Source organism: Dermacentor andersoni, chromosome 5 (assembly GCF_023375885.2).
Source record: "Dermacentor andersoni chromosome 5, qqDerAnde1_hic_scaffold, whole genome shotgun sequence".
In the NCBI taxonomy this organism is placed as follows: Eukaryota; Metazoa; Arthropoda; class Arachnida; order Ixodida; family Ixodidae; genus Dermacentor; species Dermacentor andersoni.
The window spans coordinates 155,451,701-155,464,655 of NC_092818.1; the positions used below are offsets into that span (position 1 = coordinate 155,451,701).

Genomic DNA, 12,955 nt, shown 5'->3' on the forward strand with positions numbered 1-12,955 from the left:
TATCAGATGGGAAGCTATTGTGGTCTTAGTGACGTCGCGTGTCAGACAGGTGAAGTGGGGGTGGTCCAAAAAAGTTTTTGACTAATCGCGGAGGGCTGATTGCAGAATTGGAATAGAAAAGTTTGTAACAGTTTTACGTTATAGAGCCCCTGTGTACGTCTCTGTCTTGTGTGGCCATTATTGTTGCGCCACCTTTACTGTAAAGCTATTTAGTCACAGTATAATGATGGCAGCTAACCGTTCTCACCCTTTTAATTGTAATCATTCAGGCACAAGTTGTAGATCATTTAGCGATTCCGCTGTTGCACCCGTCGTCTAAAATTGTTGTGCACGGCAGTTCTGTATATGCCTGACCGCCTCTGCTGGCACTCGTTTCCTGCAGACTGCCCTCTTCATGGCCCTGCCGGCAGCGGCGCCATCGTTTCTCTTCTGCGGCTACTTCGTCCAGGTGCGCCACCTGCACCCGGCCTTCGCCTGGATCACGTACACGTCGCACGTTTACCACGCCCACCAAGGAATACTGCATGCCATCTACGGGCACGGGCGCGAAGAGCTCGACTGCGACGACGACAGCTTCTGCTTTTTGAGCGACCCGCGCGAAATCCTGGACAAATTGGACGCGCAGCACGCCTACCTCTCGGTCAAGTTCTCTATACTGCTGGGCATGGACCTTTTCCTTAAGGTCATCGCTTTCTTCGTGCTCAAGTGGCGCCTGCGACGAAAGCGATAATGCCGCCGCTTGTACTTACCGCTTGCTTTTTGCAAGAAAAGACCATCAGGGCATATCAGCGCGAACAAAAACGGTTCTCGGTTTATACAAAGCTGTTAGGCCCACTTAAGGTGGAAACCGCGGGCCACGTGACAGCTCGTGATAAGAGGGCAACTTGTAAGCGGTGATAGCAGTACAGAAATACCATCTTTTATTGAAAAGTATAAAATGACTGAGTAAACACTTAGCTGCAAGGTTCTCGAAACAGCCTTTTGTCATGGCTTGTTATTCTACGTGTAAATGAAAGAAGTTAGCTCATTGTAAACAAAAATTTGCTTACGTTTCAATTTGGATCATTACGTTTCTCCCCAAATGAAGCGCATTTTTAAAGAAACGATTACCTGCATTGCACATAAGACTACCATTAAATCAGTTCGCAGAGGTTGTGCGATGAGAAAAAGGAAGCATAGACAAAAAGAACATGCCCCCACCAAGACTTCCAGTGAAACACTACAACCTTTAGATACAAACTACTTTATTTTAGAAAAAAAAAACAGCGATAGCCAACCACCTGACCGGGCTGTACTTTTCTTTTTCTAGAAAGCACTGAGCTTTACGGTGATTTTTCATAATACTCACAGCACGGGGGCACACTCTCGGGGCTAAGTAGTGCGCACATCGGAGACATAATTGACGAGTAATGCGTACCCTGCCATGATTGATGCGCCAGCAGGACCAGCACGTTTTATTTATTTTTTTCTCCATGTTTCCTTTCCTGTCCTTTTTATTTTTTTTTACTGCGAGAAGTGTTCACGAGCAAGGGCAATCGTTCTAGTTTCGTGGCACGAAAAAAAAAAGATAGGTAGGCGCGCGAAACAAGGACACAAGAAGAACGAGAGGGACAACACAGATGCAGGCTGCCCTCGTTAACCTCATGTTCTTGTTTTTCACGCCTACATTCTCGTGCCATGAATCCCCGCGAAATTCTTCAGTTTTCTCTCGTACACAGGTGTTCGTCGCGCTTTTGAGAAGCATGGAAACGTAGCGAAAAGTAAAGGTAACTTAGCCGAACAGGTTTGCCTGCGGTGCGTGAACCAACGATCATACAGTGTCATGCTGCAGCATTAGAGCGACTGCTCGGCAGCCTCTTTTTCCGGTCTAGTAACTTGATAAGCACAGCACAGACACTTGATAAGATGTTCATATAACACGGTCACTGTGTGGTGCACATTTGGTGTAAGTGAGCAGATAATAGTTACATCGGGTGCTGTGGGACGCCTATACGACTCTTCGTCTGGCCTACTTCGTGCTCCAAAACACAAATGCATATTTTTCGCACAAAGCACAAATTGAGACGCTGTGCTGCCACGTCGGTGCACCTGCGCTCCGGCTAACTGCTCCTTCGGTCCGTAGAATTTTCTACACACATTTGCAGAAAATACTCTGGCGCTATCATCTACGCGAGCTAAAAGTACGGTGGTTGATACAGCGTAGGCATGATCGGCGTTAATTAGATTTCGTCCTTTTGGCTTCTATAAAGGCTTTGCGAGTTCGCAGTTTGAACATCTTGAACGAAATCGAAACGCAGGCGGTTACGTTGCGGTAATTTTTGCATGTGCACAGAAACTTATTGCCCTGCCGTGTTTAGAAAACTTGCTCGGAAATTTGGCAGGTAAAGCGCGAAAAGTAACGCCAAAAGAACGTCTGAAGCCACAATGACGACGAATAAACAAACACTGGTACAACTATTCCCTGGTAGCACAACGATCGCTGCTCCAGAGCTCCCTCTAGAAGTTTCTGTCGAAAAATATATGCTTCAAATCTACTGGTGCACATGGTGCGTGCGATATTCGCTTCTTCGTTATGAAAATCAGCAATAAGTGCTCCAGCGGTAAAGGCAAACTTATTAAAAGACATCTAGGGCACGTCTGCTTAACCTGGTGTGTGCTTTCGACTCCGTTAGTCTGCTGCTGCATGCAAGCTCCATGCTTCATTGAGTTGCGGGCTGGCATCTTACACAAGTAAGGAGCTTTCAGCAGTTCGTTGAAGTTTTCTCAAACTTCTGGGCAGATGTACCGATGAAATCTTCTCAGGGTCACGTGGAAGTCTATGCGTATCGAGAAGTCGGAGCACATAGATGCTGTTCGCCGTAATTGAGTCAGGCTGATCGTAAAGTCACTTGTGTCTTGGTATTTCTGACTTGCTTTCTTTCCTATTTATTTCGAAAGGCATAATCTGCCTTTCTCAAACTTTCATGTCAGAATATCTGGGCTTCGTACAGTCATCGCAAATGCGAGTAACCAAGTTTTAACCCTGTTCGTGAGGTCTTCAAGGTTCTTCGCCTCACTCAAGGAGGACTCCTGAAATGCCCTGAAAATTTTCAGTCAATAGAGAAATTATCATCGTTCGGTGTTTCCACACGAGGTTACATAAAAACTGACCAAGGTGAACGTCACCTATTATGCGTGGTCCACTGATCGATGAAGATAACCAGCGTAATTTGCATGACAAAGATAATAGCCCGGTTAAATTCTGAATTGAGACAACCGGGCCAAAAACATATTCAGTTGTTTCTACGCGCATATGAAACGTCATTGCAGCTGCTATTTCTTTTATTAAAACCTGCTCAACGACTCACAATCTTGTGATGGCAGTAGGACATTTCCTGCTCTTTTTGAGCTGCCAAACAAAGAACTGACTCGGCATCCCGGCCCTGCGAAAGTGAATGTCCAGTGAAGCTGTTAAAGATCACCCCTACAGCTGCAGAGGTGGGTATGCAATGTTTTATTGCTTTAGAGTAATGGTAGTAATGGTAATTTAGAGTAATTGTAGTAATGGGAGTAATCGTAATTTTGGCAGCACGCCGCCTCTGGTAGTATCGCAGCTTCTTTTTCCTTTGCCCTTCAACTTATTCACGCTGCTCGTCGCAGGCTGTCGTCGCCGTGGCAGCTTGCGAAACAGTTATCTTTATTGGGTAACGTATGCGGGGAGCACCTAGGTGCTTTGCAATATCCAATCTCAATGCACAGGTGTACCTCAAGGTTCAGTTCTCGACCCAATTCTTTTTTTTTCTCTTTATACGCAAATGACTTTCCCATACTTTGCAGTCATCTGATGTACTTATGTACGCAGATGACGCAGCAATGGTAATTACGCCTGATAACCCCATTGAACTTGAAAACAGAACTAAGTCAGAATTAAAACGCATATCAGCATGGTACTAAGCTAACAAATTAAATGTAAAAGCAAAGAAAACAAAGTACACAGCGTTCCACCCGTGCAGACGAAATCTATATCGTGACTTCTGCATTACAATTAATTCCTCTTCACTTGAGTGGACACCTGTCTTCATATATCTCGGAGTGTCGTCGGACGGCCGTTTACACTGGCAGGATCAAATTAATTACGTACCTGCGAAACTGGCCCCTAGATGTATTATTCTTTTGCAAGCTCGAAATTACTTTGATGTTCATATATTGCGCACCCTGTATTTTGCATTCATGCACAATGTTTTGTCCTACTGCGCCGAATCCTGGGGTTGGACGTACAAGACATATTGATCCCGTTATGAAATAGCAAAAACGAGCACTCAGAATAACTAACAAAATCAAAGCATGGCAATCCCAGTAAGCCACTCTTTTATAACTTAATGATACTGACATTTGATTTCTTACGCCAATTAAAGACAGTTGCAGTCGTAGCCTCTATTATACATTATAACCATCCCGTTGATATGGCAGTATTTCACACCTCGGATCTCGTCACCAGAATTGTTAGTTCTAAACATTTTAACTTACAAGTAGCAAAAAATGTATGTGGACAACGGCTAATGAAGTTTATTGCAGCCAAAATTTGGAATCAACTTCCGCTTCATATAAAAGAGCCTTCTCATTTTCCGTCTGTCATGAAGCGATATTTTGCACAAAACATTTCAGTAGATTAACTTTTATAATATGCATGTATACTCGCAATGTGACAAAGAAGATGTATGCGTGTTTGTCTCTAACATTGGCGTGTTAAGAAAACTGCTTTGTATATTTTTGTGTTGCCAATTTTGCTTACAGATGCGTGCGTGCTCGTGCGCGTGCGTGCCCCCGTTTCCCTGTCTATTTCGCATATTGCCAAATTTATGAGACTATATGTTATTTCTACTAGCGTCTCTTTATTATACCAATCAACCTTGTAAAAACTTTTTTTCGTGCTTGCACTAACACAACTTTTATGTACTTGGCCATTTACTAGCCTCCGGCTATGGGTCAAGACAGTTTTTGTATATTCTGCAGTGACATAAAATTAAAGAATAAATTGAAATTGAAAATTGAAAAAAGAAAATAATCAGGAGCGCTGCAGCATCAATGATGTGGTTGTAGGGTTTGAATGCTTCTTTTGTGCTTGCTCTTTATTGAAACGAATGCTGTGCTGTATGTCGTATACGTGACACTAAAGAATGTATGCACTTTCCGCTTCAATCGCTGAAGATATTTTTTTTCTTCTTGTGAGGACGCACCGTTACAATTCCAGACCATCTAGGGCCTAACAGCTTCACTGTAAAAGGATCACGCGCACTCAGAAGTGCACATTTAACACACCATAATCAGTCACTGCAGCAGGCCAGCCCGCAGTCACTGGTTTCGCTTGATAATGCAGCAGCCTGCTGTGCTCCGCCGTTGGTCTCCTGCTTTCGTGGAACGCCGCCAGGAAGCAAACAGCTTGCATACATTTGCAATCGGAGAACGTGGTCCCAAATTAGCGAGTTCAGTGCCTGCCTTCAAGTCTAGTACTGCCGGCTTGATTTCCAAAGAAGCTCGGAACACGGGCAGTTGACGCGCTACCGTCACCACAAGCGACAAGCCTCCGGAGCAGTGAAACCCTTGACCCTGCTCTTGCCGCTATTTGCTTTTAAGCCTGAAGTGCCTTTAGCTCCCGTTTTCGGCGACCTCCAAGTTACCTTGAGCCAAACGCCAGAAACGATATTCGGGCAAGTTGCCAGAATAAAATGAGATCATCTGGGCAACCAGCCATAACCTCAAACAATGCGGTCTCTGGTTCCCAACCCTTTGTAGAGGACCAGATTACGCTAGTTAATGACCAAACAAGTTACAAAAAATATTGCTTCCAAGTTCTTTATATAGTTTGTTCACAATATCACTCCACCTGTAACTTCTAGTACGCTGAAGTTTTATATGTCATTGCCGATACCGACGTTCAAAAGCCAGATACATGGCACGATACACTTTATTGTCATGTTTTGGTGCTGAGGCAATGTTTCCTTTGTGTGTGTGTGTGTGTGTGTGTGTGTGTTTTTTTTTTTTTTTTTTTAACGCCAGCAGACCGTGAATTTGGCGGCGAGGGTCTTGCGTCGCCTCGAGCGCCACATGCTGCGTGGCGCCTCCTTCAGGCGCTTTTCTTCTAGCTGGGCAGCATCCATATACGCCTCGTGCACCGCCTATAGAGGCACCACTCATAGCGACCTAGTGGGCGCTTCCAACAGTACGCGCGGGAGCAGTAGCAGACGACAACCCTTGGCAGCAAGGAGGGCTGAAGTTGGCGGCTGCGATTTCTCCTTTGTTCGGGTGCCAGGCTGTGTCTTCTGCGGTGACAGCTGTAGGGAAGACGCTGACCTCTGTGGGAGCGGGTATGAGCACGACGTTACCGGTGTTTGGGACAACATGGTCCACATACGTGCCAGGTGTGTCCCGCACACAAACGCCATGAAGCCCATTTACATGAAGTGGAGCTCATGTTAACTAGCCGATGAATTTTGTTCAGTGATGCCATCTCTCGATCGTGTTCTTTTTTTTTAATTCTACCCTTGCCGTAATGCTGCTTCTCTACCTCAATAATAAGCATCCCTCGTTACTGCAGACTTATATCAAAAACAAATCCGCACGGTGCGATGTCTGCATATGCCGTTGCGATTTTTCTGCCGATGAATACATGAGACATCACCGAATAAGTGCAGTCGAAGTCGCCTCAAGAAGAGTAATTGCGAATTTATTGGTGGAAACGCGTACACTAGTCAACGAAGTCACCAAACGAAGGCGTTAATAAAAACGCGTGTTAGTGCTGTACCACCGATGCAATTCTGCTGCATACGCCGATGAACTGCCGTTCCCGCTGCAGTTTTTGCAATTTTAAATTCCCCAAGGGAGCTGCTTGGAAACGCGCAAAGCTAAAGTCTGACTAACTTTTCAGTACTTTTTTTTATGTTACTAGAGAGAAGTGCCACATGATATATTTAAAGGCACAGCAGCGCCAGTCAAAGTAGATGAGCGCTGGCGGGAAGGCCGGGTTTAGTCCTCCGCAGCGTAAGTATAATAAGAAAGAATTCAGTTGAATACAAAATTCACATGCAGGAAGGGACTACGTTGTGAAACAAACAAATCAAAAATACCATATGGAACAAAAACACCATATGCAGCAACTATTAGCTATTCTCGTCCTGAACTACCTATTTTCTAAACACATTTCCCAAAAAACCCAATATCTCAGATGCCCTCGGGCGAAATGAATAAAGCTGTTAAAGAAGCACTTGCTTGGTATCATTCCGATAAGACACAGCGTGATTTATACCCTTTACATACGAGGCAGGGTGAAAAGCTCGCAGCTCAAAAGAATCAACAACAGTTATGCATGGAGCAACTAGCAACAGTTAAACATGTGCGAAGCCACGCATAAAATAGATGTAAAAACATGAAATGCGCGACAGCTGTTACGAGGACTTACCGGGCCACATAAAACAAACAATTTCAGTTCCTGCGAACTTCAGTAGCTTTAACATACAACACAATGCGCTCGTGCAGTCGTGCTGCCTAGCTAGCGCAACGCGGTAAAGAAGCGGAAAACAATATAAGCGGCAAACGGCATTCCGAACTTTAGCGAAATGCCTTTAAACCGAATGCTGCACCGCAGACGAACTTCGTCGCTTACCCGTCTAACTATGATCGAGTGAAAAAATACACCGACGAGACAAAGGAAAGGATGAAAACAAGAAATTTGCCGCCGAAGCGACGATCCATTTTTGCTCCCGCTGCTCCCGCTGATGAGGCTTTGCGGGGAATGATTAGAACCGTATCGCCGGCAAGTTTTCGCCGGCATTTGAGCCCCCCACCGTGCAACAATTCTTCGACATTCCTTGAAGCTTTGGCCACCCCACACATGCGAAGGGTGTTGCCTATTTTGCTCTGAAAACGTGAATAAGACAGAGAATCACGATCAACGACACAACAAACTACGGTGCGCGCCTGGCTCCTCTCCCGCGTGTTCTGCGCAAGGCCACCACCAGTGGCGTGTCCATCGGCGCGCACTACGCGTATAGACCAGAGCACAGTATAGCGTGGTCCAGTGTAGTGCTGTGTGGTTTGGGGGGTGTGCCCTTGCGAATATGCACTCGAACCATTTTAAGAGTGTGGCTAGTATCAGCTCCAACCAATCTGCTTTGACGGTTGCCATTTCATGCTTACATCTACTGTCGATTACGAGAGAGCCAGACTTTCTTGCTCTTCCTCGCACTCGCGTGTTAACTGTGACAATATGCGTTCTCACCGACGCACGTGTTGCGATGATGGCCGTAAAGCTTGACGCCTAGTACACACAAAGATGACTGCGACGCTTGAGGCGCAGGTCATTTTCAGAAGTATGTAACAATCGGCCTTCCTACAAGTCGTCTTGTAGGAATAATTATATATATATATATATATATATATATATATATATACATGCTGTATATCCGAAACACTCCGCGCAAATTGACTTCCTACGGTATTGTACAAGTGGATCTGTCGTATTCTGCCGATGCCACAGCACACCGCTTATGTTCTGCCGGGTTCACCCGTCTGCCTCCGCAGACCGCTACAAATGTTCACGTGACCACTTGCCCTCCAGTTCCTGATGGCGAATACGTCGTATCCCCCATCACTGCAGGGTTCTCTCGCGCAGTATTGCGCTCCCTCATACCATCATCCGAATCCTCGAGAATTTTACCCGCCTATCCCTCCACAATTCTGGATTTTCAACGCAAGTTCTACCGCACAGTATTGCCTTGGCGCATATTATGCCTATAGAAGAACTCCAGATTTTTTCCTTGACCCCTGAAGCAGCCAGCGGGACTCTGCCGTCCGCTCTTTCGTCGTCTTCGCCGACTGAGGACATTTGTAAGATTACTGCTCCTGATCTTCGTTCTGAGCGAACTAAAGCTCTTCGTCACCTTCTCTTTTCTTATAGAGATATTTTTGACCTGGGTGAATGCCCTCTCGGACAGACATCTGTAGTCACCCATCGCATCAACACCAGAGATGACAGACTCATTCATAGGTGATGTTATGGCATCTCAGCAGCGGAGCGGGCCATCGTACTGAAAGAAGTCGACAAGATGATGGACGAGGACATTATTTATCCTTCGAGCAGGTCGTAGGCATCCCCGATCGCTTTGGTAAAGAAATTGGACAACTCTTGGCGCTGCTGCGTTGACTACCATCACCTTAACACGATAACAGCAACAAAAAAAAAAGGTTGTGTACCCACTGCCTCGCATAGATGATGCCATTGACTGTCTACACGGATCACAATATTTTTCATCAATTGACCTCCGTTAGTGCTGTTCGCAGATTGGCGCAGATGAGATCAACCGTAAGAGGACCGCCTTTTTTACACCAGACGGTCTTTACCAATTGAAAGTCATGCCCTTTGGTTTATGCAATGCCCAAGTTACATGTACATTCGAGTGCATGGTGTACTCTCTTCTACGCTGCCTGAAGTGGTCAACATGTCTTTCTTATCTTGACGATGTGATTGTGTTTTCGCCGACCTTTAAGAGTCACCTTCAGCGCCTGTCCTTTCTTAACGAAAAAGTGCTCGAAAAAGACGTAGACTAGAAAGAGAGAGATGACAAACACGGGCGCTACTCGCAACTAACAGTTTATTTCCAAAGAAATAGAATAAGTAGAAAACTACGCTGAAAGGAGAACAACCACCCGCTCAAGTGTGCACGAGAAAACGAAAATAATTTGCACGTGGCAGCAGCAAAGCTGGCTGATCATGAACTGATTTGCACAAAAATCCACAAGGTAAGACACTTCTGCCTGGGACAAAGCTATCGAGGGTTGACTGATGCATCTGTCACCCTCCAAACACATGTAAAAGGCTTCCATTACTTTCATTGCTTTTGCGTGCGATGCTGTAACCAATTAAGCTACAGCGGCGCCGTTTTGCCATCCACTTTCTTGGGTATTTATGTTTTACTACTAGAACTAACCTTGGGAGTTTTAGCCAGGGTCACCACTCACAAACCTCGGCGGCGGAGACATCCTTTCTGCAGCAGGGTTCACGAGTACTTGATCTTTTTTGGTGAAGGCAACTGGGCAATAAACCGACACATACTACCTAAAGGCATCAATGTTGCGGGATTCGAGACCATCGTTATGGGATTGTTCCCCACCTGCCTTTTCTTATATATTTTATATATAGTAGGTAAAGAGGAATTCTTCAGGCTACCTTTCAAACGTTTGTGTGTGTGTGTGCGTGTGTGTGTGTGGTTTCCTACAATCCTGGAACTCCGCAGGCGTACCTTGCCTCCAGTTTCTCTCATGAGCACAAACTACGAGCAGCAGGTTGCTTCCCAGCCTCCGGCTGCGCTCTGAAAAATTAAATTATGAGGTTTTAGTTGCCAAAACCACTTCCTGATTATGAGGCACGCCGTAGCGGGGAACTCCGGAAATTCGGACCACTTGGGGTTCTTTAACGTGCACCTAGATCTAAGTACAGGCGTGTTTTCGCATTTCTCCCCCATCTAAATGCGGCCGCTGTGGCCGGGATTCGATCCCGCGACCTCGTGCTTAGCTGCCGAACGCCATAGCCACTAGGAAACCACGACGGGTGCGACTGGGGTCTGTTCCGGCACCGTTCTGCAACGCGACTCTTCAGCGGAGCCGACAGCCAGGACGTAGCGAACAGGCTTGAATCATACGACCGGGGGAACAAGCACAACAAATTGAATGACGCGCATAAGCTCAGTAACGTCATACTTTACTTGACTGACATCGCCAATCAGTGGTTCTGCAACCACGAGGCTGACCTTACCACCTGGTTGGCCTTCAGAACGAAACTCATGGAACAATTCTGTCGTCCAGCCGATCGCAAGTTGCGTGCCGAAGATCGCTTGCGAGGACGAGCTCAACAATGCGACGAGACCTACACTAGCTACATTGAAGATGTGGTCGGCCTTGGCAAGCGTGTCAATTCCTCCATGACAGAGGCCAGCAAGATGAAACACATCTTGAATGGCGCCATGAACGATCCATTTTAGACGCTTCTCGCCAAGGACCCGCACACGGTAGCCGACGTCATTCAACTGTGTCAGAGCTTTGACGAGCTGCAAAAGCAACGTGAGTCCACTCGCAGCGTCTCCGTGTCTGAAAAAAGAACTATTTAGGCCTTAACAACTGATTGCCTCGCAGGTGACAACTCTCTGTTAATGATATTAAGCAGCTCGTGCGGGAGGAGCTTGCGCGCCAGCTGTCCGTTGAACCTCGTACCCTTGGTGCTGCGTCGTCTAAGCTGCCGCCCTCCATACAGCGCGTCGTTCAAGAACAAGTTCCTGAGGTGCTACCCACAGCTCCTGCAATACAGCTCCGCTCACCTACGCGGGATTCGGGGTCACGCCCTGGCCTCCACTCACCTAAGCCGAAGCCGTAGTCATACCTTAGCCTCTACCCATCACCAACTCCTACGTGCGAGTACGCACGTTTCTTGAGTCTCCTTAACTTGTGCACCAGGCTATCAGTCCTTCACGACCGGCACTACGTTTTCAAATCCCACAACGCGCCCCTGACAATCGCCCCATATGCTACTCGTATGGTATCCCAGGCCAGTGTGGTTTTGCCGCGGGTATGGATTTATCTCTCGTAAGGAAGTATGCGGAAATAAATATGGCTTTGGATAAAAACAGCAAACTACTTCATCTAGTCCTTCTTCGTACTCCTTTGCTTGGACTCGCCATGAGTTCAAAGCACGCCGGTCACCTTAACCACATCGCTGCACCCTTTCACCACTCCTGTGAGGAGCTGAGCCTGTCCCTGAGGGAAGCTAGAAGCCGCAATTCCAGGGGCAAGAACTGCAGAGCTTTTGAACTCTTCTTCCCATTTCCCTTCCCCTAGTGCATTGTAGCAAACCGGAGGCTTTAACTCTTGTTAACCTCCCTGAATTTCTCTGCTTTCAATCTCTCACTCTCTCTCTCTCAAGACCTCGCTTGTACTCCTCCAATGTTGTTGCCGTCTGCGTAAAATGTGTGTTCTTGACACGGGAGCAGCAGTGTCTATAATGTGTGAGAAACTTTCCCGTGAACTCCGAAAAGTAACGACGCCGCTTTCTAACCTTACATTGAGCGCTTCGATCTCTCAACGAATCCAGCATTTCGAGGCGTGCGCAGCACGCGTCTTTATTCAATATGTTTTGTCCACCATCGAGTTCATTGTGCTGTCCCAATGCTGCCACTACATCATGCTGGGCTTATACTACCTTTACGTTCACCACTTTCGCCGTTGTGCGACTTAGCTTTCGTCGACTCACCTCTCAGTGCAAAGGTGTATGTTGCCCCTGACACTGCGATAGCCCCGTTCTCATCCGCTCTGCTATCTCTTTCTTGTGACGTCCCTATCGACTCAAACATACTTTTTCCTCCTTCTGAAACCGCTACCCGTTACAAGTGCTTTCTGGTTCCTTTCGCCGTACTGGCAATTGACGATACTTCCAGTGCCATCTACGTTTCCAATCCGTTTCCCTGCCTCTCGACTTTACTGCAGGGCGAGAGGTTTGGCAGTGTTGGCATACTCGATCCTTTTTTCCACATATGTCGTTCCTGATCAACCGTCTTCTCTTCAGAATGACGATATTGAGGGTTCCGTTCTACCCTCACGACCATCCTTTACCGACACCCTCCCTTAATGCGTCGACAGTCATCTAACACAGCAGCAACGTGTACAGCTCATCTCCTTACTTGAACCCTTTCGTGCCAGCTTCCATTACGTACAACCTCCTTTGGGCCGTATTACAACCGTGGCTCACCACATCGAGACTGATCTCCACGTTCCTTTACGTCAGCGCCCATATCGTGTGTCAGCCCCTGAACGCTACATCATGACAGAACAAGTTGATGACATGCTTCAGCGTGGCGTCATACAGCCCTCAAACAGCCCAAGGGTCTCACCGTTTGTTCTCTTAAAGAAATGGCTCAATAAGGTTCTGTGTTGA

General features: G+C 46.6%; 2 protein-coding genes across 3 annotated transcripts in view; one reads left to right on the forward strand and one right to left on the reverse strand.

The window, feature by feature from the left end:
* LOC126531427 (ATP-binding cassette sub-family G member 1-like) overlaps window positions 1–5,178 on the forward strand; it is a 33,244-nt gene extending 28,066 nt beyond the window's left edge. Inside the window, exon 13 of the mRNA XM_050178946.3 lies at window positions 383–5,178. Coding sequence (XP_050034903.2) covers window positions 383–730 — 348 coding nt within the window. The 3' untranslated portion in view covers window positions 731–5,178. The remainder of the gene's footprint in view (window positions 1–382) is intronic.
* Window positions 1–12,955, reverse strand: part of LOC126531431 (uncharacterized) — a 146,503-nt gene that overhangs the window by 81,798 nt on the left and 51,750 nt on the right. The window lies entirely within an intron of this gene.